The sequence below is a fragment of the Babylonia areolata genome, chromosome 20, assembly GCF_041734735.1.
Source record: "Babylonia areolata isolate BAREFJ2019XMU chromosome 20, ASM4173473v1, whole genome shotgun sequence".
In the NCBI taxonomy this organism is placed as follows: domain Eukaryota; kingdom Metazoa; phylum Mollusca; class Gastropoda; order Neogastropoda; family Buccinidae; genus Babylonia; species Babylonia areolata.
In genome coordinates this window covers 29753964-29781138 of record NC_134895.1, presented here as the reverse complement: position 1 = coordinate 29781138, position 27175 = coordinate 29753964, and the positions used below count along the sequence as shown (strand labels likewise).

The 27175-nt window shown below is 43.3% G+C and overlaps 1 protein-coding gene across 1 annotated transcript in view; it reads left to right on the top strand.

Annotated features, from left to right (window-relative positions):
• The window catches only part of LOC143295387 (DNA repair endonuclease XPF-like), a 223768-nt gene that overhangs the window by 167096 nt on the left and 29497 nt on the right, over window positions 1-27175 (top strand). Inside the window, exons 16-19 of the mRNA XM_076607056.1 lie at window positions 7929-8153; window positions 8542-8679; window positions 9410-9535; window positions 24467-24553. Coding sequence (XP_076463171.1) covers window positions 7929-8153; window positions 8542-8679; window positions 9410-9535; window positions 24467-24553 — 576 coding nt within the window. The remainder of the gene's footprint in view (window positions 1-7928; window positions 8154-8541; window positions 8680-9409; window positions 9536-24466; window positions 24554-27175) is intronic.

Sequence of the window (27175 nt, the reverse complement as noted above, 5' to 3'; positions counted from 1 at the left end):
ATAATATGATTTAAACAATGTTCTCACTGCGAATACTGCAATCGATTTATCACCCTTTAAAAAAGCATGTTTAAATGTTATATTTTTGAACGTCAGCTAAGGAACCACTATAGTTTAATGGGTAAGACAGTTTCTTCTCACCTGAACACGCAGGGTTCGAATCTGCCATTAGGACTTTTTTTTCTTTTCTTTTAACCCAAAGCTTTATAATAACAAATACAGAACACATTTTAATGATTAGATTTTTTTTTTGATTTTTTTTTTAAAGTGTATCACAAGTGAGTCTTGAAGGCCTTGCCTCTCTTATTAAACAATGGTATTATGATTGTTTCTGTCCAGCTTTCTGGAAATATTCCTTTGTCAAAAAATACATTAAAGGACTTAATTAAGAAAGAAACTACAATATCACCACCATATTTCAGTAATTCACCAGTAATTCCATCAGGTCCAGCAGACTTCCTATTTTTAAGTTTTTGTATTGCCAGCAAAGCCTCTTCTCATATTGGACGATCAAGATAATTAATTTCAGCATCATCATCAACATCACCATCATCATCATCATCACCATCACCATCACCATCACCACCACCACCAGCACCATCACCACCACAACCAACACCACCATCTCCACCACCACCACCATCAATAACAGATTCTTCAATATTATCATCAGTATTTTCTTCTTTGTCAGTATCTTTTTCTAGAAGCTCTTTGAAATGATCATACCATTCATTAACAGTGATATCATTGGTTGTTTGACATTTTTTCGTTGATATTTTACAAAGATACCTCCAAAATTCTTGCTGGTTGTTAACTGAGTTTATCAGATTAGTAAGTAAAGTACTGTCATTTTCTTTTTTCTTTCCCTGAATTAACTTTTTGTATTCCTTTCGAGCTTTACAAAACAATTTACTGTCCTGGTCCTTTAAAGTTTTCCAATACCTTCTAAAGAGTCTCCTTAAATTTCGTTTAGCAAGTCTTCATTCTTGATCAAATCAGTCATTATACTTAGCCCTTGCATCTATTCTCATTCATCATTTCATACATTCAGCTTGTTTTTTTAATGCAGTCATTAACAGTACATAAGGCAGCATTAATGTCTTCATTAATCAGAATAATAGCCCTTTCAAACGTTGACCTATTCATTTGATAATTAAAAACATCCACATGTTCATCTTGCCACTCAAATTTCTCATCATACTGTGGTTTCCTGTGCTTATTTTCTTTGGGTGTTTGATTGTGTGAAATATTTATATTTAGCTCTAGAGGTAAATGGTCAGATTCAATTCGTTCAGCCACATGAAGAGTACAAGATTGATACATCACAGCCAACAGGTCACTTGAAGCTATATAATAATCATTAACACTGTTTCCAGTCTCAGATATGTTTGTGAAATGACCCTGAAGGTCACCATTACATATACCATTTAATATACACAAACCCAGTGCCATACACATATTCAATAAACATTTACCATATCCATTCAAGCTATTGTCCTCAAACCATCTATTCAAACATTCTTGCTTGCAATTTAATTCAAAGTTATAAAGTTTCATTAACAGACATATTGAGAAATATTAGACGTTCTGTCATTGAGATCCCCAGAGAAAAGCAAATGAACATCATGTATAGAGAGAAATACATCTGTAATACAATCCTCTAAGTCACAAATACCATTACCAATATCGAAAAAGGAATAATATAGTGAGTTTTCTGGTGGAACATAAGCACAAACGTACAAAACATCTTTTGAGAAACCAAGAAGATTTTTACAAACCAAGAACGTAATAGAATTTTTGTTATCAGTATGCACCTCTTGAACATATGGTAAAAACTCTTTTTTAATCAAGCATATAATGCCTCCTGAACGACGCCTTTGTTTTATTAACTGAATGGCAGGTTTACAAAAGACTTGGTGATTTCTAAAAGCAGTTGACTGCAACTTCTCCACAAACATATAATATCAAAAGACGAGACATATGAAACAAAATCATTGTCAAAAAGTTTTGAAATCAAACCATTCACATTCCAGTGTAAGAATGATAAGCGTTTCCCATTCACCTCCGTGTCATTTACATTATGCCGACCACCTCTCTCGCCAGCTAGAGCATTCTCACATAAATTTTCATTGAATAAATCACATCTGTTTTGGACAAATTCTGAACTGTAAGCTAAAGAATTATGGTTCGTGGAAATATATGAATATTGCTTAATTACGGGGATAACAAAATCATCATTCACATCAAAGGTATCTTCGCAAACACTTAACGTCTCGTTAACATCATTTCTATCATTTGCTCTCACTGTATTTGTCACTGACTTGTTCATGTGCACTTTGGAATCATTTTTCCGTGCATAAATGACACTGCTAGTGTGAGCACTGTGGCGAGAGCCTGACACCAACGAATTAGTGTCACTGGCTATGGCTCGACCTGCACGTGAGTTTTCATCAGAACACTGGACGGAAAACAGTGTCAAACCTGTATATGTTCCTTCTACATTTAATTAATGATGGACATTTACGTTGCTAGTTTGGGGTATCAACAGTTTTTCATGAACAGGCCAGCCATTCACCTAAGTTGCAGCTTTCAGTTTATCATCATGGTCCAAATAAAACTTTCTCCCCTCAATTGTCAAGTGATCAGAAACCATAGATGCTTTCTTGTTGTTTTTCTTGACCTCCTTCAAGTGTGGAACAAGCTTTTTTTCTAATGTCTCTAACCCTCTTAGAAAAATCCTCCCCAATAAAGATCCCAGTTCCCTGCAGTTTACACTTGGCACCAAGCAGTGCCTCCTTGTCCTTGTAGAGGGTGCAGCAACCAATGATCGGAGAGTCTGGTTTTTTGTTCAGTCGGTGGAGCCTGTCAAACTGAATGTCCGTGGTGAGTTCAAGAGTGTCAGTAATGAGGTCCAGGATCCGACCCTCACAGTCTTCCTGGGTTTCATTGTCTCTACGGGTAATGCCATGGAAAATAACATTGTTTCTTTTGGAGCAGTTCTCTAAATAATCTGTCTTTTGCTCCAAGCGCACAACCTCTTCACTCAGTCTACCGTCCTGTTCTTTCAGACTCTCATTCTCACGCCTCAGTTCTGAGACCTCCTGCTTTAGTGATATCACTTCCTCACGGAGACCAGTGCATGTTTCTTTAACGTCCTTCGTGTCGTCTTTCATCCCATTCATGTCGTCTTTCATTCCATCAAACTAACAATTCAGATCCTTAAGACACGACATGAGGTCTTTCATAGTTGGCTCAGGTGATGACCGGCTGGGAGGAGAGTTGGTTGCAGCTGGCGCTCGACGGTTGTGTCTGCCTCAAGCTGTCCGCTCTGTTGCTGTGTTCAGGAATGCCTCCAAAACACACAATTACTGAAAAATGTTGGAGCTCATGTCAACACCTGTTTACATTTTGCAAGCTGGAAGTGCACCCCTGTATGCAGATTAGTTTATCATGTGGGGTGCTGAACTCAATGGCTTGCCGGCAAGTGTATTGTTACAGAATCTCACAAAGAAACTTTCCATCTGACCCTTGACACGTTCGCAATGCCCGGTGTAGTTGCGATTGTTATGCTACCCCATGAGGAAAACGTGGAAAAAAATTTAATTGTCGAAACCACTATTTGCATTGTGTCATCCGGAACCACGTCTTACGTCAGGAACACTATAGCGTTTCATTGTCTGGAGTGAGTTAACCGCTTGGCTGTTGTGCCCGTCATGGAGGATACAATTACAATACATACTCATTGAATCACAACTTCAGCCCAACAATGTCACCAAAACAAGCAACACACACACACACACACACACACACACACACACACACACACACACACACACACACCATGTGTATAATAATGATTTGCAACAATTCAAACTTCAGCATACAGGCAAGTACGTTTTGAATGTAACTTTAAGTAACACACCCTTTCCAAGTTTCATGAATTTACTTAAATTGTGTTTCCTTCCCTGTGCAAAATAAATTGCATAAACCAAACATTGATATATTGGACTGATATCTGCATGGTATCGATTTGTTTCAAATTACAATATATTCAGGACATTCTAAAACAAAATGAAATTCATCCCGAATGCTTCCCATGTTACACTTGCAAATTCTTTTTCTCTGTTTTCGCCTTCTCTTCTTCCTAATTTGATCTGTAGTTTATGATTACTGCACCAAAACATTTATAAAAGATATATGTATGTATCTGGAAGTTGTGAGATATATTTTTCTTGACAAAAGTTAAGTTTGATACTCCTATAGAACAGACATTTAGTACTATCTTAAAGCAATTTTCTCCATGACTGAATGTGTATATATACATTTTGACAAAAGAAATCTTTACACCTATGGAATGTTTGTGAAAACCAAACACAGTCAAAACCACTGTGAATCTAAATATTTTTGATGAAGTTTAGCCACTTTGATGGGAAATCTGTACACAGAAATTATCTGTATAAACTGAATATACTTTACAGGCACATCACAATCAAGAAATCAGTCTGGATGGGAAAAGCACATAATTTAATGGAAGGGAGGGACAGGCCTTAATCATAGTAATGGGTAAAGAGATATGTTTTCAAACCTGACTTGAAAGACTCTAGGGACTGACTGTGTTGGAGACAGTATGGTAGAGAATTCCAGAGCTTAGCTGCTGAGAAAGAAAAGGCTAGTTGGCCATGCTGTCTGCATATGAAATTAGGAAGCTGAAAGAATCTGGTGTCAGCTGAGGATCGAAGGGACCTGGAAGGAATATATATATATATATATGGAAAAGTTCAGATGGATACCGGGGAGCACTTCATGTGATAAATTTAAAGCAGAGACAAGAGCACTTGTACTTTATTCTTTGTTCAATTGGAAGCCAGTGCAATTTATAAAGAAGAGGAGTCAGTGTTTATTATTAGATGATTTATGAATGAGTCTGGTAGCAGAGTTCTAAATGCACTGAAGAGGTTGAATGACAGATTGAGGACAGGCAATGAAAACAGAGTTGCAATAGGCCAGACAAGATAGGATGTAAGAAGAGACTAGAGTCTTGGTGGCTTCTTCTGTAAGAAGTGAATGAAGTGTACAGATGCATTTGAGATGGAAGTAAGCTAGTAGGCAAGATTTTGCAACATACTGTTTCAGGGAAAGATTGCTGTCAAGAAGAACGCCAAGGTCATGGACATAGAAAACTTGGTTTTGCTATCAGCCAATAAGAGTGAAGTAGGAGTAGGAGCTGAAAGGGAAATGGGTTGAGCACTTTTTAAAGGAACAGTTGGCTTCATTTTTATCACAATTCAAATTTGTTGTTTGACATTCAGAATACAAGCCTGTAACGAGGATGAGAGCAAAGGAAAGTCAGCAGGAGCAGCACATTGTAGTAGCTGTGTGTCGTTGGCAAACATTTCATGTGCAACAAAGTGTCTGGATTAACTCAGACAGAGGGGAAGTGTACATGATAAACAAAATAGGGCCTAGCACAGAACCTCGTGGAATACCAAATGCGAGAGTTGAATTTTCAGAGTGATGATCTTTAACCAGACCAAACTGATTTCTTTCTGAGAGGTAAGACAGAAGCCAGTTGATTGCTTTCCCACAAATTCCAAAGGTGTTCTCAAGTATGCTCGGTAAAAGTTCATGATAAACCAGTCACCATGGCGAAGTGGTTAGTGTCACGGACTGACAACTGGGAGGACGCAGGTTCAAATCCCAGTGGAGGTGGGTTTTTAGGCCTGCGGCTGGCTCCTATCTAGAGTTGAGTGTGCTGTGGGCTTAAATGGGAAGATTGGGACCACACAGTCAAGTATCATCCACTTCATGGATGTGTCTTTGGGTGTGTTGCTCTTATTCCCTGACCAACACTGCAAGTGCCTGTATCACTGGGGCCTGGTTGACGCCGGGATATCATTATGACAGGAAGCATAGAGTGCAGCCTTGTCACATAGTCCCCAGCCTAAATGGACCTCCATAGCAGCATCTTCATTATCAAGCATAGAGTGCAACCTTGTCACATAGTCCCCAGCCTAAATGGACCTCCATAGCAGCATCTTCATTATCATCATCAATGTCATCCTCCTCCTCTTCCACCATCATCAATATAAAGAAATGTCCCAAATTATGTGGCCTTTCATGCCCTGCTCTCATGGTGACCTCAGTTTCTATACCCCTCCACTTATGCGCTTGGGGTGTGTCTTGTCAAGGTGTTCAGTGTTGGTTCATGGAGGACTGTCGTTGGAGGGACATGGTGGTGGTCTCCACTCTGGGGGAGACGTTCACTCGGTCTGGCTCTGTGACAAAGCCATTATTGTTGTCAGCAGGGGGCTTAGTTGGTGGTTTCATAAGTACATTAAATCAGAACAGGCACTACCGAATACCACCAAAGTGACTCAGCAGCAGTGCAGGGTCTGCTCTGTTGTGTGGCCTCCTGGCGACCAAGCATTGATGGTTCCCTTTGGACTGCTGGTGCTGGGACTGAGACAGATGAACCTGGGTGTGGCCATGTATGGGGGACTCGGAATGAGTGGCGTGGGAATAATGCCACTGAAATGGTGCAGATGATGGGGCAGGAAAAAAAAAATCACGATAAATCATGTCAAAAGTGGCTGAAAGGTCCAAAAGAAGTAGTACTGAAATTTTGTCCTCATCAAGAGAGGTTAAAATGTCATTCACGACATAAAGGATAGCTGTCTCTGTGATGTGTCCTGCGTGGTAGGCAGACTGATGTAGGGAGAGATGAGAAGAGAGCTGGTGGAGGACTGCTTTCTCAAGGACTTATGACAAAAAAGGAAAGTTTGAGAGAAAACAGTGGGATCGAGAGAACTTTTCTTTAGAAGAGGTTTAACAATGGTGGTTTTGAATTCTGGAGGGATATTTCCAGACAAAAACGAATCATTTATAATGTTGGTGATGGATGGGAGGAGAAAGTCAAGATGGTCAAGTGGAAGAGAAGTGGGAATGGGGTCAAGATTGCAGGTGGTTTTGGATTATTTCATGATTATATTTCAAATGAACTCTTCAGATACTGGCAAGAACTCAGAAAACCAGGTACCATGATACTGTGTAGAGGAGGGATTACAGTTGTGAGTGTGGAAAGTTGTCCCTGATGGCTTTGATTTTCTTGTTTATAAAGTCAGAGAATAGGAATATGAGGAAGGTTGTGAGAGGAAGGGAGAACAGTATCCATTGTTTTTACAATCATACAGTTGACAGTATGAAACAGGTCTCTGAATGAGGAGGTGGCCGCAATCTTGGTTGAACAAAATGTGGATTGAGTGCAATGCACAAAATCGACAACTTTTTGTTTTGCAGTATTGTATAACTGTTGGTGTACAGTTAGTTGAGATTTAGCCCATTTTGGCTCAGCGTGGTGACTTTCAGGCTTTAGAAGCTCTAGTTTGGACACTATTAATGGATACCAGAATGAGGCTGTGTAATTCTAAGCTGGTGCATGGGTGTGTGCTTATTGAGGGTACATCTGAGGCAGGTACATTGGAATTAGGTCAGAGAGGGAGTGTGGGGTAACCAGGGAGGTAAAATCGTTTTGAGAAGGATGTTCTGTTGAGTTTGTGAATTGAGCAAGTTCACCAGAATTGAGGGGCATGCGTTTATTTGGGTATACTGAGACAACACAAGGTACACACTTGGTGGGATGTTAGATCATGACAACACTGAGCAGACTGCAATAGACAGTCACTATTATGGAAAATCACAAGATCTAGATCTCAAGCTTGAGAGTCATATCGCCCAGTTGTCTTTTCGACATGATTGCTATTTTTGATAGATTTTGAACTTTGTCATTTTCAGCCCAAAAATTGTTGATATGTGAAAAAGGTAATGTTGGTTTTTGCACTTGCAGTAATTCTTTCACTGTTAGGTGTACAAAAAATCCATTGTCTTTTCTGTCCCCACTTGAATGAATTTTTTCATTGTCATGTGCACAGATAAAAGCTGAAGCTGCATGGGTGCAGAAGATGGAGTCGACTGGCAGTGGGTGTGACATGACATCAAAAGATGCTTACTACGGCTTTATGTCTGGTCCTGTCACCATCCTGCACCCTCTGCATAGCTGTACAGATCCTCATGGCCTGATGCGTACACTGCAGGAGATCCAGCCCACCTACGTGGTGCTCTACGATCCGGACATGCAGTTTGTCCGTCAGCTAGAGGTGTGTGTATGTGGTGTTGAATGTTCAGCAAGGCAACTTGTAACAGACAGTCACATACATTGTTAGATAAAGTGTGTGTGTGTGTGACTGACTAGGCCCTGGTGTGTTCTTGTTGCATATAAAACAAGGCCTTTTTTCGTAATTGCAACAGCTTCCAAGTAGTATTTTCAGATGATTCCAATGACTTCATCTTTGTATTGATTATTGTGATTAAATGCTGTTCATACTGTGAGGACTTTTTTTATAAAAAGATCAGACCTCCATGTCTGACAGTGCTCCACTGTTGAAACACACAGGAAGAGGGAGATAACTTGTGCTTATGCAGATCTCATGCTGGAAGGTTACTAGGACAAGAAGTGAGGGATCACTGCTGATGTCTTCATTTCAGGTCTATCAGGCCACACACCCCAGGCGCAGCCTGAGAGTTTACTTTCTGCTGTATACTGGATCAGTGGAAGAACAGCGCTACCTGACCACACTGCGGCGAGAGAAAGAGGCCTTTGAATTTCTCATCAGGGAGAAGGCAGTGAGTGTCTTTCATTGTCTGTGTGTGTGTGTGGGTTTTGGAATAAATTAACAATGAGGCCAGGAGAACAAATGATTAACAAATAGCAAAGAGTGGTAACTCTCCATTTACAAGGTACACAACTTCAAATCAATGCTGCTTATGCTACCGACTCAGCAAGCACACAGGTAAATAACAGGTACATTGGAACAAGCCCAGACGCTTCGTCAAAAAAGGAAGCGCTGGGCTTGTCCTTACACCAATCACTTGACATGTGCACATAGCAGCAGTGACAGAAGAAATGTGCAAACACAAATTAACTTTTATTCCAGACTGTCATAACCTTTCAGTCCCAAATAAGCTACACAGACTATACAGACAAACCAGAACAAACACATTCTTGCCTCAATGTTTTTTTTGACTTGGAATGAATTAAGAATGAGGCCATTGTGTGTGTTTGTTGTTGTTTTATAATTATTTTTAATTTTGTTTGCAAGTTTGTTTTTATAAAATGGTGGATTGCAGCTCATTTGTGTGTGTTGAAGTAAGAATAGGTAATAGAGTTTGAGTCTTCATGTATATGTGTGTGCGTAGCATGTGCAGCTGCATGTGTCTGCAAAATGTATGTATTGTGTGTGTGCATGTATGTGCAAGTGTTATCTCAGTGTTCTGTAAAATCAGACAGAATGAATACTCCCAGCAAATGTTCTTCATATATTTGAAAAAGTTGCGTGTTTTGCTCTGTCCTCAGACCATGGTGATTCCTGAAGAACGGGATGGTAAATCAGTTGACGACCTTGGTCTTCAGATTGAATCCTCCGTAGACACTACCAACTCCAGGAAAGGGGGATTACCTACATTGCCTGTGGTACAAAAAGTATGGAAGACAGAAATCCACATGTGGATTGGTGTATGGATTGAAATGGAAAATTTGCTTTGTTGGTCTCTTTTCACATGTAATCACTCCTTTACGTGTGTAAGTAGTGAAATGTGTGTGACAGAATGTTGGAATACATAACTAAATGTGTAAGTTTCACTTGTGGACAGGGTCCATACAGGTCATGGAAAACCTGGAAAGTCATGGAATTTGAATACTTGATTTTCCATGCCTGGAAAGTCATGGAATTCTAGTCAAAGTCATGGAAAAGTCATGGAATTTCAAATAAATCCTTCAAAAAAAGAAAAGCTTGTTTTTTTATGTGTATGTGTGTGTGTCTGCAAACTTCAACCAAACATTTAGCCAGTCACAGCACTGAGCTCAGTGAGTCACAGGCTGCTTTGAAACGAAAACAAGGCTGAGGGATGAGTAATGTCAAACTGATTCTGATTGGTTGAGAGCTCTGATTTAAACACTTTCATTGGCTCTCTCAAATATCCGTGGGTCCTCAGCCCAGAGCGTCATTTGGAATCGAGAATGACATGCAGTGCAGTTCAAGAGGAAGTATTAATTTGATGAATTGTGGCTAAGTAACAAAGACTATGCAAGTTGGCTGGCAACTCGCATGGATCTTACAGCGCCATACTGTATGGCATGTCAGAAGTCTTTTGATATTTTGAACATGGGTGAAGTTGCATTGAAAAGTCATGCAAAAGGAGCAAAGCACAAGAATGCTCTGTCAGCGAAAAATTTGGCAGTGGCTTGCCTTCGGCTGACGGAATTTTTTTAAGCTTCTCGGTCAACTTCAAAAGATATTTCATCATCTGCTTCATGTGTTCTGTCAGTTGAAATGGCTTCATCGTTTGGAAAATCCAGCAAGAAAGATGCTGATGTCAGTCAGCAAGTTACACAAAGCAACACTCTGTCGTCATTTGTGTCCAAAGATGAAACTTTGAAAGCAGAGATTTTCTGGGCCATCAAGTTGGTGTCATCACACTATTCTTTCACTTGCTATGATTATTTCAGAACATGTTTCCAGACAACCATTTTGCCAAAAATTTCAGCATGAGTGAGCGCAAGTGTGCATACCTGACTTGCCTTTAGTCTTGGTCTGTACTTCCTCAGTCTCATGAAGGATTGCACCAAGTCTTCAGGAGAGTTAGTTCGGCTCTTTGACGAGTCCTTAAATGAGCATCTTCAGAAGAAACAGCTTGACATCCATGCTGGTTTCTGGGATGGATGCACAGTAAGTATCCATGGATACTTTTATTTTTACTGGTGTTTTTGAGGGCTGAAAGGATGGGTTTGGTGGTGTATGTGGACATGGAATGAGTCATGAGATTTACTATTGTACTAAAGGTCAGGTCAAGGGCATAGCCCTTGCTACTGGTACCATGTAACCCAGTACTACCTGCCGCATGTGAAGTCTCCCAGCAATGGACCAGGTGGAGGAGGAAACCTTTCCCAACAGCTGTAAAGGTGGAAGAGGATGACCAAAGGGCAGGGGGAGCTCTTATCCTTAGCTGGAAGTCCTCCTGGGAGACAGAACTCCAAAGAAAAAACCTGCACCTGCTGAGGTCATCCTACACGTGGCAGTATCTGCACCTGTGGGACTGTGAGCATTGGTAGGCGAGAGAGTGGGGAAGGGACTGCACAACTCCTCTTCACTAAAAAAAAGTCACCTGTGCTGGTCAGGCAACCAGGCTAATGTCGGAACAACGAGCTAGCCCTTCAACACCCAGCTTTCCCAAGCCCTGCGGTGATGGAGAAGTAGTAACGGGGACAGGCAGAGGATGCTGCTGACAGTTCCTAGTCACGACTCTGCACGCAGGCGGCTGTAGGGTGATGGTCATCCACCATAGACTGGGGCAGATGTGGCGCCCGTATACTCCCACAGTGTCAGAGCACCCCTTTTTAGGGACAACACTTCTCTCCCCACATAGGGAAGGGGAGATAAAAGGATCCCTAAACAAAGCCTGCCTCACCTAGTACCTAGTAGGAAACCACACCTATTTGGACATCCAACACTGGCGGTCGAAAACAACAGAAGAAAAGAACCAGGAGTCATGCCCTGACTCTGGGTGCCTGGAATGTTCGCACCCTTTTAGACAGAGACGACAGACCAGAAAGGTGCACAGTGCTCACTGCTAGAATGCTTGATCGCTACCAGATGGACATAGCAGTCCTGAGTGAAACCAGGTTTGTGGGTGAAACCCAGCTGGAGGAAGTTGGAGGGGGCTACACCTTCTACTGCATTGGGAAGCCAGATGGCACCCCAAGAACCTCAGGCGTGGGCTTTGCCATATGAACCAAACTTGCACGACTACTTGACAGCCTTCCACGTGGGATAAACGATAGGCTGATGACCCTGCGTCTGAAGCTGTCTGAGGATCGCTTCACCACAGTCATCAGCTGCTATGTCCCGACGATGACCAACCCTGATGACACCAAAGAAGCTTTCTACGAGGAGCTCAGCCACACCATTTCAGGGGTAGACAGAAAGGAAAGGCTGATCATCCTTGGGGATTTCAATGCCTACGTCGACGTGGACTTCTCATGGCCAAAAGTCCTAGGACAGCATGGCACTGGCAAGTGCAACTCCAACAGACTGCTTTTGCTCTCACTCTGCGCGCAGCATGGACTGACCATCACCAACACCCTCTTCCAGCAAGCGGACAAGTACAAGAACACATGGATGCAACCCCGCTCCAAGCAGTGGCACATTCTGGACTATGTGATTGTCCAGCAGAGGGGCAGAGGTGATGTTTCCATTACACGCTGCATGAGAGGAGCAGTCTGTTGGTCGGACCATCGCCTGGTACGCAGCAAGATGAACATCAGACTTGCACGCAAGCTCCAACCAGCCAGGCAGAAACCCCCTAGGAGGCTGAACATCCACCACCTCCCTATCACCAAGGACGTGCTTCAGCAGCGAATCCAAGCAGTTCTCCCAAGAAATTCCTGCATCAACTGATGTAGAAGAGGTATGGAGCACCTTCAGAGATTCTGTGTACACAGCAGCAGCTGACACACTCGGCTTTGTACAGAGGAGCCACAAAGACTGGTTTGACGAGAACTACTCTGGAATCTCCAAGCTCTTGAACACACTGCATATACGGCAATAGGATCACATTTCCAATAAAGACTGCCAGAGGAAGGAGAACCAGTTCTTGCAAACCAAGCAACTCATACAGAAGAGGCTGCATGAGATGAAGAACACCTGGTTGGAGAGAAAGTCTGAAGAGCTTCAGTCCACTGCTGATGTTCACGACATGAAGACCTTCCATGATGGTCTCTGAGCTGTGTATGGGCCGAGAGTCACAGGATCAACCCCTGTCTGAGTCTTGGACCAGACCACCCTCCTGACAGACAAGAAAGACATCCTTGCCTGCTGGGCAGAGCACTTCAACACCCTCCTGAACAGGGACTTGCCCGTATCTGATGAGGTAACTGCAGCCCTCCTACAGCTACCAGTCAATGACTCGCTAGCTGCCCCTCCCACCAAGGCCAAGACCCAGAAGTCCCTGAAGCTGACAACGTCAGGAAAAGCACCAGGAGCGGAAGGAATCCAGGCTGACATCTACAAGTATGGAGGCGAGGTGCTGACAGATAAGCTGACCACCCTGTTCCAGTCTATCAGGGAGAGAGGGGAGGTCCCCCAGGATTTCAAGGATGCTTCAATTGTCAGGCAGGGGAACATGTGACATGGTGTTTGCCATACGCCAGATGCAAGAGAAATGCTGTGAGCAGATCAAGGAGCTCCACATGGTCTTTGTAGACCTGACTAAGACCTTCAACACAGTGAACCGCCACGTTATGTGGAAGATCCTCTTAAAGTTCAGCTGCCCAGAGAGCCTAATCCAGCTGATTGTGTCATTCCACGATGGCATGCAGGCGAGAGTACAGGAAAATACTGACATGTCGGATCCATTCCCTGTGGTAAACGGAGTGAAGCAGGGCTGCGTCCTGGCACCCACACTGTTCTCCATTCTCTTCTCTGCCATGCTGATTGACGCCTTCCAAGACTGTGACCGGGGCATCTACATTCAGTTTCGCACAGATGGCAAACTTTTCAACTTGCTGCAACTCCATGCCAGGTCCAGGGTGTTTGAGGCACTGTTGAGAGAGTTCCTCTTCGCTGATGACTGCGCACTTGCTGCATACACCCATGAGGACGTGCAGTACATTATGGACAGGTTCTCAACCTCCTGCAGGCACTTTGGACTCACCATCAGCCTCAGCAAGACAGAGTCCATGTACTAACCAGCTAGCTCACAGAACACCAGTGCCTCCACCCCACCTGCAATCAAGATCGATGACACAGAGATCAAGTCAGTGAACAGGTTTTGCTTCCTGGGCAGCACCCTATGCAGCAACAGAGCCTTTGATGCAGAAGTGACGCTGCACATTGCCAAGGCCAGCTGTGCCTTTGGCAGACTCAACAACAGGCTGTGGAACAACAAAGGCATCAGGCTCAGCACGAAAATCAAAACCTACGGAGCTGTTGTGTTGACCACCTTGTTGTACTGCTGTGAAACATGGACAATGTATTGTCTTCACATTCAACAACTAGAGCAGTTTCACCAGAGATGCCTACGAAAGATCCTCAGCATAAAGTGGCAAGACAGGGTCTCCAACCTCCAGGTCCCAGAGAGGAGCAGCCTGCCCAGCATCAAAAGCCTGCTGATCCAGGGCCAGCTACACTGGACAGGACACGTTGTCCGCATGACAGACAGCAGGATCTCGAAGATGCTTTTGTTTGGCCAGCAGAAGGAAGGCGACCGTGAACTTGGAAGACCCTGCAAGTGCTTCAAGGACACCTTGAAGACAAACCTCAAAGCCTGTGACATAGACATCGCTTCCTGGGAAACTAATGATCCTGACCGCTCTCGCTGGAAGATGCTGTGCTCTGGTGGCTTTAAGACGTTTGACAACAAGAGAACGCTGGCCATTAAGGAGAAGTGTGAGCGAAGGAAGCAGGGCTCAACTTCTGGAGACGTTTTACCTTGCAACACCTGTGGGAAGTGCTGCGCATCCAGAATCAGCCTCTTCTCCCATATGAGGACACACACCGACAGATAAGCCTGCCTGCCTACTCATCCATCCGTCCGACGGGAGACTCCATCAAAGCAACAACAATGATACTATTGATAATGATAATAATGGGGCATAGTTATTATAATGATAATGGCAGTTTTTATAGTGAAATTTGTTCACGCTGCTTTTCACACATGGGCGCGCGCGCGCACACACACACACACACACACACACACAGAGTCACTGAACTCTAAGTAACCACATGTGTTTGTGAGTGTGCATGTGCATATGTGTGTGTGTCTGTATATGTGTGTTGACTGATATCTTTAAAATCCTTTTGATTCAGGTCTCAACACTGTACTTTTCCTACTGCTTCATGGGACATGCTACAGTAGGTGACCTTGCAGAGATTCTACTGAAGTTCCAGGAACTGGGGCTAAAGAATCTCCTACAGATTTCAATGGATGGGCCCAACATCATTCTTTTGGAAAAAATTCCTTGCAAATTTCCTAAAAATTTGCAAAGTGCCTCAGTTGGTTTTCAGTCTCCTCATCAAGGGCTTTCAGTTCTTCCTCTTTTTGTTTTGCAGACCTCCTGAGAGCTATTTGACTTGGATACAAAAGTCACTAAATTTTTCACATTTGTCTTGTCTTCAGCTTGCTCAGAGTACTGATCTGCTCATTTGATGGTGTCTTCCACCTGTTTTCTCTTTTTTTTTTCAAATGATCCAGTTCATCCATGACAGATGTCCCATTTCTTTTCTTCTCAACTTCCTCCTTTTCCTTCTTCTGGTCATCTAGGTACTGCCTCCCAGGGTATCACTACCTTGTCGTGGTCGGGAGGCTTAGTGGCCAGTGATCGAGCAAGCTATGTCGGCGGGGGCATCAGTGCTTCTGGGGGTTTACTGCTGTAGTCTCAGGTCTTAATTGACAGCCTACATAGCCATTGTAGCTGTTCAGGCTGAATAAGTGGTGGTGGGGTTTTTTGTTTGTTTTTTTTTGTACTGATGCCCCTGATAGGGCTTCCCATGCCGAACAGGTCGTGAGTGAGGCCCAAACTAAAAGTGACCCACTGTCCCTTTTGCTATTCTGTGTTCTTCTTTTTACAGCCTCTTTTCTGTCCTCAGCTCCCCATCAAGCCTTCTTTTCCACATTCTTTTTTCTCTGCGGCCTACTTCAGGCCCGCCGTGTTTGCCGTGCGGTGCGACCTGTGATGGAGGGGAATGAGATTCTGGGGATTGAGAGAACACGCTGCTCTCAACACGTCCCTTTGGCTCGGAACTCTCCTAAGACAGGCGGCACACATTGGCCCGTATGTGTCAATCGGCTACCCCTATGTGGGGTTGGGTCAAGACTGGCAGTTTAGAGGCTAACGATGATAACCCCCGTAGTGCTCAGTTCTCTGTCCCCGGGAGCTGGGCATGATCGGGGGGGGGGGGGGGGGGGGACGCGTTGGAGCTAGACTGTTGGTCGTATGTCCCTCCGGAAACCTGGAAGGGGTCAAGCTGGTGTTCCCTTGACCCTGGCCCCTAAGTTGGACCCCATGGTGGGTGGGTAAGGGAGGGATGAATTTACGATTAAAAAAAAAACATGGCTTCTAACCAATTACACCCTCCTAAACTTGGGAAAAGGAGGAGACCAGGAACTGATGATTCGGACTCCGATTTGGAGGTCGGTGAGACCTCTGGATATTAGCCATCGTGGCTTGTGGTGGAGGGCACTGATGATGACAAGCCCTTGTCGGCTCTCAGCCCGTACTCCATCCAGAAGGGCTTCCAGTGTCTAGCAGGCTCACTGAAGTCTGTCAAGAGGCTGAGGAACGAAACGTTTCTGGTGGAGACAACATCAAAAAGGCAGACGCAGCTTCTGCTTAAAGCGACCACTTTTGTGGATAGGGCGGTGAAGGTTTCCCCTCACAAAGGACTGAACTTTTCGAAGGGAGTCATCAGATGCCCTGAGTTGAGAGGAGTATCTGAGTCAGAGATTAAGTGCGAGCTGTCCTCTCAGGGAGTGAAGGATGTTTACAGGATGACAGTAAGGAAGGGGTCGGACAGAGTCCCGACCAACACATACTTCCTCACCTTCTGCTGCCCGAATGTCCCCAAGGACTTACGAGTCGGATACCTGCAGGTGAACGTAAGTCTGTACGTGCCGTCCCCTCTACGGTGTTTCAAGTGCCAGAAATTTGGACACGTGCGGGACCACTGCAAGGAGGAAGAGGCGTGTGGCACCTGTTCAAAGGCAGCGCACCAGGGCGAGTGCATCAGTCCAGCCTGTTGTGTGAACTGCGGAGGCAGCCATCCGTCTTCATCTGAAGACTGCCCCACCTGGAAAAAAGAAAAAGAAATCCAGAAGGTGAAGACGGAGAAGAAAATATCGTTCTTTGAGGCCCATAAATTAGTGGAGGCTACATTGCCTAAGGCAGGACTGTCATACGCTTGTCGTCAGACCCAGGATGGTGGACGTTGCGATCCAGACGACGTCCACAGGGACGCAGACCGACGACATACCGACCTTAGTAAAACCATTGGTCTTGGGTGGAGGTGCTGTATCCACCCCTTCCCATCCTGTACGGCGGTCCTCAGGGGCTGTTGGGCAGGGGCGGAAAGCCTCGGGCAGAGGCATGGTGTCCGCCTCCCGTCCCCTCCCCCCTTGTCCCGCCCCTCGTCTGCCTGCCCCTTGGGCTGGTGGGAGTGCCCAGAAGCCCCCCATACCTCCAAAACCCAAGGAGGGGAGGGTTGCGGCCTCGGCGGGGTCGGGGAGAGCCGAGGTGGTGGATATTCCGGCTTGGTCAGAATCGGACAGGACTTTAAATACTAAAAATAGATATGCGGTCTTGGCCGACCTTGAGCCACCGCAAGCAGAGGAGCAGGGGGTATCGATGGATTAGGCTGCTGCTTTATTTTTAACCTTTCTAATGGCAATAATTCATTGGAACATCCATGGGTTTTACGCCAATCTCCAGGAACTCCAGCTGCTTTGTCGTGCTTTGAAACCTTCAGTGCTGGTGCTGCAAGAGACTCTGCAAAGAGATGGCAAGTTTTTATCTCTCTCTGGTTTTAACTCCATTTTTAAACCCGCTCAACCGAAGGAAGAGGGATTGACGGGAGGTGTCGCTGTTTTTATACGCAAGTCCCTTTTATACAGTACAGTTCCTTTAAGCACCCCTATACAGGTGGTGGCAGTCAGAGTCACACCTAAGAAAACCATCATTGTCTGTTCTCTGTATCTTCCTCCTTCCGTCCGTGTTCTGAGGCAGGACCTCATGAACCTTGTCGACCAGCTCCCACGACTGTTTTTACTGTTGGGCGACTTCAGTGGCCACTCCCCACTCTGGGGAAGCGAGGTGACATCAGCCCAAAGTCTTCTTTTGGAAAACCTTCTTTCCGATATGGACCTGTGCTGTCTTAACGACAAGTCACCCACTTACTTTCATCTGTCTTCTGGAAAGCTCTCGTGTTTAGATCTGTCGGTCTGCGATCCATCATTGGTCCTGGACTACGAGTGGAAAGTGCATGATGATCTGCATGGGAGTGACCACTTTCCTGTCATCCTCTGTCCCACAGATGGGAAAGGTGACTCTCTGCCGGACCGCCTGAACTATGACAAAGCCGACTGGGGAATTTTTACCACAAAGTTGAGAGTGGAGCTGCAGGAAGAAACAGTCTTACAAAGCAAGGATCCTGCTGACACTCTGACACAGATTATTTTAGATTGCGCCAAAGCAGCAGTCCCATCGTCTACCACCAAGCCTCAGATGCCAAGAATGCCCTGGTTTGACGCTGAATGTCGGGAGGCCCGTAAGTCTCGGAAGAGAGTGCAAGTTTCGGAGACCGGAGACCAATAGCGTTCGAACCCATCAACAGCTGAGGGCGAAAGCCAGGTATGTTTTTAAAAAGAGCCAGAGAAAATCATGGAGAGATTTTTGCTCTTCCTTAACCTCCATCACACCCAAGAAGAAAGTGTGGAGGGTTTTAAAAAAAATTAAGGGCAAAAACGTCTGCCCAACTTTTCACCATCTTAAACTCTCAGACGCTCTGGTCACAAAGAAAGCAGTTGTTAATTTGCTAGCCTCCGCAATCGAACTGAACTCTAGATCTGCCAACAAATCTGCTCTGTTTCTCAAAACCAAAAACCTGAAAGAAAAAACACCCTGCAACTTCTCTTCCAACAACACAGAGAGCTACAACCTTCCTTTCACTATGAATGAATTAAAATCTGCCCTTCAGACCTGCACAGATTCCTCTCCAGGAATGGACAAGGTCCATTATAAACTTTTAAAACATCTTCCCAAAACCTGTCTGGACACCCTGTTCAAAGTTTACAACCACATCTGGATCACAGGCTTTTTTCCACCCTCCTGGCGGAAAGCCCTCATAATCCCAGTGCCAAAACCGGGAAAAGACCCCTCGAACCCCTCCAACTACCGCCCAATAGCACTGACCAGCTGCATCTGTAAACTGATGGAGAAGATGGTCAGTGGTAGACTGATGTGGAAACTAGAGACCGACTGCCTTCTGGCGAAAGAACAGTGTGGTTTCTGCAAGCATCGATCTACCATTGACCATCTGGTTCGTCTGGAAACCACTGTAAGGAATGCCTTTGTAAACAAACAGCATGTGGTGGCCATATTTTTTTACTTAGAGAAAGCTTACGATACCACCTGGAAATTTGGAATCCTCTCGGACCTGCACAAGTTCGACTTCTGAGGACACCTGCCCCAGTTCATCCACAACTTCTTGCAAGACAGACAAATCCAGGTGAGGGTCGGCACCACCCTGTCCGACATTCACAAGCAGGAGCTGGGTGTTCCGCAAGGGAGCATTCTGTCGCCGGCTCTCTTCAGCATCAAAATTAACGACATCGTTAAGTCGGTTCAGAATGGATCGGACAGCTCGCTGTTTGTGAATGATTTCACCCTGTATGCAACTGGCAGCACGTATGCCAGCATCCAGTGACGGCTTCAGCTCTGCGTGGACAAAATTCAGTGTTGGGCAGAGGAGAATGGTTTCACCTTTTCGCTCTCTAAAACTGAGTGTATTCATTTTCATAACTTTCGCCAATTCTATCTGGACCCTGAAATCAGTCTGGGAAAATCCACCATCCCAGCGGTCAAGGAAGCCAAATATTTAGGGGTCGTTTTTGGTCAGAAGCTGAACTTCCTCAGCCATATCAAACAGCTGAAAATATCTTGTCAAAAAGCCCTGAACATCATCCGAGTTGTGGCACACATGGACTAGGGTGCTGATAAGAGAACTCTCTTGCACCTCTACAGAGCCCTGGTCCGGTCCAAACTGGATTACGGTTGTGTAGTATACGGCTCGGCCAGACCGTCTTACCTGAAACTGCTGGACCCTATACACCACCAAGGGCTCCGTCTCAGCTTAGGTGCATTCTGCACCACCCCTGTGCACAGCCTGTATGCAGAGGCAGTGGAACTGCCTCTCTCCAACCGCAGACTGAAGCTGACCCAAAATTATTATTTGAAATTGTTTTCTGAACCTACAAACCCTGCTCATGACGCTGTATTCAACAACCCTTTCGATAAGAAATTTAAAGACAACCCAAACTGCATCCCTCCTCTTGGACTCCGCATTCAGCCGCACTTAGAAAATGCCGATCTGGATGTCGGTGGCATCTCAGATTTCTCCAAGTTCCCCGACAGCCCTCCGTGGACCTTTAGAACACCTGAGGTCCGATTCAATCTGGCCTCGTACCGTAAAGACTCCACCAGTTCTCTGGCCTACAGAACTTTCTTTTCGGAACTGTGCCACAAATTTCCCACTTTTCAAAGAATCTTCACTGACAGTTCCAAGTCAGAGGACGGAATTGCTGCATCTGCATTCTGTCCCGCCTTTCCTGACCGGCCCTCAACGGAACACATCCTGTCTGACAGCTCGGTGTACACTGCGGAACTGACCGCACTCGTTCTGGCGGTAAAAATGGTTCTCTCTTCGAAACAAAAGAGATTCATGATCTTTTCCAACTCCTTGTCAGCCCTGGAGGCGATCGCCTGCAGGAATATCACTCATCCCAAACTGCTGGAATTTTTTGAATCTTTTACTCTTGCAACGAAGAAAGGATACGAGGTTGTGTTGGCCTGGGTTACCGGACATGTTGGCATTCGTGGTAACGAAAGGGCAGACCTGCTGGCCAGGAATGCTGTAAAGAAAGAATTATCCAGATCCTTTGTACCATACACAGACATGAAGCGGAATATGAACACTTACGTTAAGGATCTTTGGCAAGAGGAGTGGAACACCCAGACGGACAACAAGCTCTTCCAGATCCGTCCAGACCTAAAGAGACCCTCCCTTCGGGGGTGAAGAACAGAAAGGAGGAGTCTGTGCTGTGCAGACTGCGTGCGGGGCACACTTTTTTTTACTCATTCTTACTTGTTGAAGGGGGAAGAGGCCCCTCGATGTATTCTCTTTGATGAGCCTCTCACCGTGAAACACGTGCTCCTTGACTTTTGGGATCTGCATGACGTTAGACACAGACCTAGACGGCGGTTTCTTTGAAGACTTTGTTTCGTGATGTCCCTCCGTGGGCGCTGATGGACTACTTAAAAGAAGTGAACATTTTTAACCAGATTTGAATGTTTTAAACTATGGAAGTTTTTTTAAAACTTTGGAGTGGAAAGTTTGAAGTGGTGACTCGTTTTAATTGTTGTTGTTTTTTATCCTTGTAGTAATTATTAACGCAGCGATAGCCTTGAGATGGCCTTAGTGGTCGGCGAGGCTCTAAGCACCATAATTTCATATCACCAACCAGCTAGCTCACAGAACGCCAGTGCCCCCCGCCCCACCTGCAATTAAGATCGATGACACAGAGATTAAGTCAGTCGGCAAATTTTGCTACCTGGGCATCACCCTATGCAGCAACAGAGCCCTTGATGCAGAAGTGACGCTGCACATCGTCAAGGCCAGCTGTGCCTTTGGCAGTGTCAATAACAGGCTATGGAACAACAAAGGCATCAGGCTCACCATGAAAATCAAAACCTACGGAGCTGTTGTGCTGACCACTTTGTACTGCTGTGAAATATGGACGACGAATCGCCATCACATTCAACAACTTGAGCAGTTTCACCAGAGATGCCTATGAAATATCCTCGGCATAAAGGGTCTCCAACCTCCAGGTCCTAGAGAGGAACAGCCTGCCCAGCATCGAAAGCCTGCTGATCCAGAGCCAGCTGTGCTGGACAGGACACGTTGTCCGCATGACAGACAGCAGGATCCCGAAGATGCTCTTGTATGGCCAGCTGAAGGAAGGCCACCGTGAACTTGGAAGACCCTGCAAGAGCTTCAAGGACACCTTGAAGACAAATCTCAAAGCCTGTGACATAGACATTGCTTCCTGGAAAACTGATGTCCTTGACCGCTCTCGCTGGAGGATGCTGTGCTCTAGAGGCTTAAAGACGTTTGAGCACAAGAGAACGCTGGCCATAAAGGAGAAGCGTGAGCGAAGGAAGCATGGCTCAGCTTCTGGAGATGTTTTCCCTTGCAACACCTATGGGAAGTGCTGCACGTCCAGAATCGGCCTCTTCTCCCATATGAGGACACACACCAACAGATAAACCTGCCTGCCTACTCATCCATCGGTCCGACAGGAGACTCCATCATCCCAATAAGCCATTTTGATTATAGAAGAATATACATTTTGTCATGAAAATAATGAATTTGAACTCATGGAAATTTATGAAGACGTCATGGAAAAGTTTTGGAAAAGTCATGGAATTTTGAAATTGTAAACCAGTATGGACCCTGTGTTGAAACAGTATGTGAGTTTTAGTTGTATGGGGTGAGTTTATGGAGTGATTTTATAGTGTGGGTCCGGTCAATAATTTCTCACAAAATATGAATTTGAAATGCAGAATGGAGTTTACAATTGATTTATTTCTTCTATCAGAACAAAGTAAAGCTGATGCACATCATTTACATGTTATCATGGGGGATGACTTCAGTTAGTCAGAATGGCAAAAATGGATGAAAAGTAGAATATGTAGGGAATAAAAAACAAAAGTACTTCTGAAACAGATGTGACATAGCTGATAAGAATAGTGATTCGGTTCTGGGATAAGACATTCACTCAGTATAACAATTTCACACGTGCACATATCTCATAACATGTAACCTTTACAATTCCATTGTATTCCAGTGGTTAAGGGTTATTTTATAATAAAACATTCATTACTGATAAAATAGCATGACCAACCATAAGAGTATGTCCATGAACACTGATATTTTTACAGTAAGTGACAGCAATAAATTGATATCCCAGTAGATGTGCGATAGCCTTGAGATGGCCTTAGTGGTCGGTGAGGCTCTAAGCTCTATAATTTTATTTGAATTTGATCAGATGTAACACAGATACTATAACATGAAGTGACAATTCCCCAAAATTATCACAAAAATGATGAGGTCTTCGCATAGCCACACATACAGTGACAATCTCATTCTGAACATCTAGTTCATAACATAAGTAGTGGAATCAAAGTTATGTCCTTTTTGATTAAAAGTAATTTCATAAAAAATACCAAAAAGACTCTGCTATGGCCCAAAGCAAACTATCCGGGGTTTGCTTCATAACTGTATAACACAGTTAATTTTCTGAACAACAGAATACTGTGTTTTCCAACACATTCACTACTGGTGATTAACAACTTCCAGTCAAGTTAATCCCCATATACTCAGCTGAGTGCGAATTTCTTCTGACCTCTCATATTAATGAATTTATAACATCAGTATTTATAATTACTCCTGTGATGCCAATGATAATAGAATAATAACAATTAAAAGAATCTTTTGATAAATAACCACAACCAGACTAAAATATGAAAAATAATTGCGCATCAGTAACAATACCCTTACATTGATATGCATACTACAACACATTATTTCATATTATGCATTAAATTTTAATCATATTTAGAACAATGCCATGGATATTTCAATTAACAAAACTCTTATGCAATAGTTATACTGATACTACAACACATTATTCATAAATGCATTGCCACCAGCTGTAATCATATCAATATTTATTTTTTGGCTGTGCCATGGCTCGTTTCTATTCACGAAACTCAGAAACAATAATTATTATGAATCGCATGGATCATGCATGGATATAGTTTACTTTCTGATGATCTGCAGTCTTTGTTATTATTTTTCTATAGTTCAAAAATGTAGCTTTCCTTGATACTGACGATTCTAAACTAGAATTTACCTTGTTCAGATACGCTGCTTGCAAGGTCGTCAAGCGATCATCACAACCCAAAGCATTAGGTCTCAAAGTAACTAACAATTAAATGGATTTCAAATGTTAAAACTTCCCATGTGCAGCTTTGATATTATCATTTTTAACAAATGGTAACGGTCCACAAATCTGAACTGAAACACCTATCTTTCCATTACTTTTCGGACTGGTTACATATGTTACTTCTCTTCATGTCCACTGTTAAAAACAAATTTTGATAGTAGAAAAGAAACTTAAACTACAATAAAAGATCATGTCTTGTGGTTGTTCTTAATATTAATTTGAAGCTGTCCAGCTTTCTGATGTGATGAAGCGTATGGATACTGCTCTTCTCCTGTCCTGTACTGTTAAAGGCAATGTGTATGTACCTAGTACTTCAGAACATTATGGAGAGGGTTGGATCAAAAGTACCTGGTGGTAGTAATATAATTTTATTGTATTCAACTTTCTGCTGATTCCAGTGTGTCCCATGAACAATGGAAAATCACAAAATGAGTATTTGAGAATGTATATGTATGTCTGAGAATGGTGCCTCTCCTTTGATATAGATTATGATTTGTATTTTTGGCATCATACTTTTCTCTGTGTGAGTGTAAAAACATAAGATTAACCGTGGTATGTATTTCATCTTTTATTTCAGGTCATTGTGGACATGCGTGAATTCCGCAGTGAATTGCCCTCACTGATTCATCGACGAGGCATCAGTGTTGAACCTGTCACCTTGGAGGTATTTCTCCCCGTTGCCATCTTTTCAGAAGATCAGCAACTTGGAATATGCAGTCATTAGTAGACTCTTCAGTTGTCTGTTATTTCTTTTACAGGACTTGGCTCATGGTTTGAAACAAGTTTCACCTAAATGGGTGGTATGAACTTTGTTTAGGTTTGACAGATTTTCTTTTTCTTTCTGCTTTGTGGGTTGCAGATCCCATATTTGCTTGTTTCTGTGCATATGACTGTTTTTATCCTGCAAAGCAGGCAGCCATACTCAGTTGCTAGATATATTTGTGTTAGCACAAATGTTCTGACAGGGATTATGGAATCTTTGATATGCACATTTCATCTTTAGCAAGTGTGTTCACACAGAGAGCCACTGGCAGGACTGCACATATGTTGACATAAACACTGCAAAAATCTTCACCTTTAAACAACAAGGCACCAATACTGGGACTGAACCCAGGACCCTCAGATTGAAAGTCCAACACTCTTATGGCTATGGCACCCGTCACTATGACAGATCATTTCTGTTTTGTACCTTGCCCTTGTGAAAAACCTTTTCCTGGATCACCTTTAAATACAATACACACCTTTGACTACTAGTAACGCTGAGTCACACTGCAATATGTTACTCTGTTTAGACAGTGAAACTCAAACAAGCTACTTATAATCAACAGTTTGAGAGGAGAGAACAAAAAGAAGCCAGTGAACAACCTCCAAAGAAGATGTTTTAGAGACTTTACTGTCATCAGAGATTTTTCTGATAGACCCAAAGGAGGAAAGGGAGAATGGTACAATTTTTCAATTGGTTGTTTAGTTTCACACCACCATCCAGCAACTATAGTCCGAAATGACTGGTGTTGTACTCGCACATGGTGCTGTTGGATAGTGGTACCATACCTCAGTTGGAGTTGCATCTGTCTCCCACACTGTTCAGCAATCATTGGAATGCATCATGACTAATGCATTTGAAGATCATGCCAGAACAGTCAGCATTGGAGGAAGAACCATCATAAACGTTTGCTTCATCTGTGGCTTGGCAGGCAATGAGCAACTGATTATATCCCCAGTGAACAAGTAAGTTTCCCAAACTATTCAGCAGCACTCTGGACCCACACGAAGATCAGCTGGCAGTTTAGAAAAGAAAACTGCATTGGTACATTGGCCACATAACAGGATTGAATGGCCTTGCTAAAACAGTTCTCCAATGAACTGTCGAGAAAGGGAGACAGAGGGGAAGACAGAAAAAAAATGGATTGACAGCGTTGCAGAATGCACAGGAAAACCATTTGCAGAGATGCAGGTTTTAACATGCAACCAACAGACCTGGAGGAATCTGATGAAGAGTTCTGTATGGCACCTAATGGGTCTTTAGAACTTGAGTTTTAAAGATTTTTTATCATTTTGTTATTGGCTCATGTGTATGTTTTACACACATGATTCTATGTAATAACCCTGTGTTTTGATTGCCTGTGTGTCTGTCTGAGTGTATATGTGTGTGTGTGTGTATGTATCTATATTAAACTTTCACATTTTTTTTTGACAAAAAATTTTGCTTGAAAATATGGATAAAAAGTTCTTTCCACACATTCATATTATTATAATGACAGTATACTTCTGGAAAGGGCACAGACAGTTACAAAGAAGTTAGATATTTTCACAGTCAGGTTAGTATTGATTTGTTTGGTGGGTTTTTGTTTTTGTTTGTTTGTTTTTTTCACAAAATTAACACTTTTACTGACAGGTTGATTGATGGCAGTCATTTTATCATTTTTAGTTCAAATAGAAAATTCTGCTTAAAATGGAAAATTCTGCCAAGTAATGGGACTTCAATCTGAATATACTATTGGATTTTTTTTTTTTTTTTTTTAATGAATCTCGCTCATCTAAGACATTACATTAATTTTAAGATATGACTCAAAGCATGGAAAGGCGGTTGAGTTTTACACTCAGTGTGAAGATCTTACACTATCTACATTTGCACAAGTACTCATTTGTTGGTAAAAGCAGTATCTTTTTATGCATATGTTTATAATTAATCAGCACTTACATCCATTGATGTTCATGATATTATGAAGAGGAGGTGAGGGAAGCCACTAAAGTTTATTCACAAATTACTTTTATAAAGGCCTCATCACCTCCTGCAAAATGTGCATGAATGATCAACAAATCAATAACTCTCTAGCCCAGAATTTGTCTTAAACAACCTAACTTGCATTATGTATGGATGTTTAAAAAATTCTTCCAGTTTTTTTAATGTCAACTTCCTCATCTTAAGCCATTATTTGGAGAGAAATATTTAATTAGGGTTTGTTTTCACAGATTCCAACAATGAATAACCATTTTTTGGAATGGCCTCTTGGGAGAGGCAGGTAGTCCCACAGTCAAGAACTCATCCAATCCGCTGATCGTAATTGTGCTGAAAGAACTGGACTTCTGCGGAGTCACAATTGTATATATTATATGCCTGAAATACATCTTGCAATTTTGTTATGATTTATTGAAGCCAAAAAGTTTTGATGAAGACAGGAAAAGTTTTTATCTGTATTATTATGATTGGAAAAGAATGAAATGTCAGTAAGCGTGCCGTGATAAAGATAGAATTGCTCCTTTTCCAGCTCACACAACTTAAGTT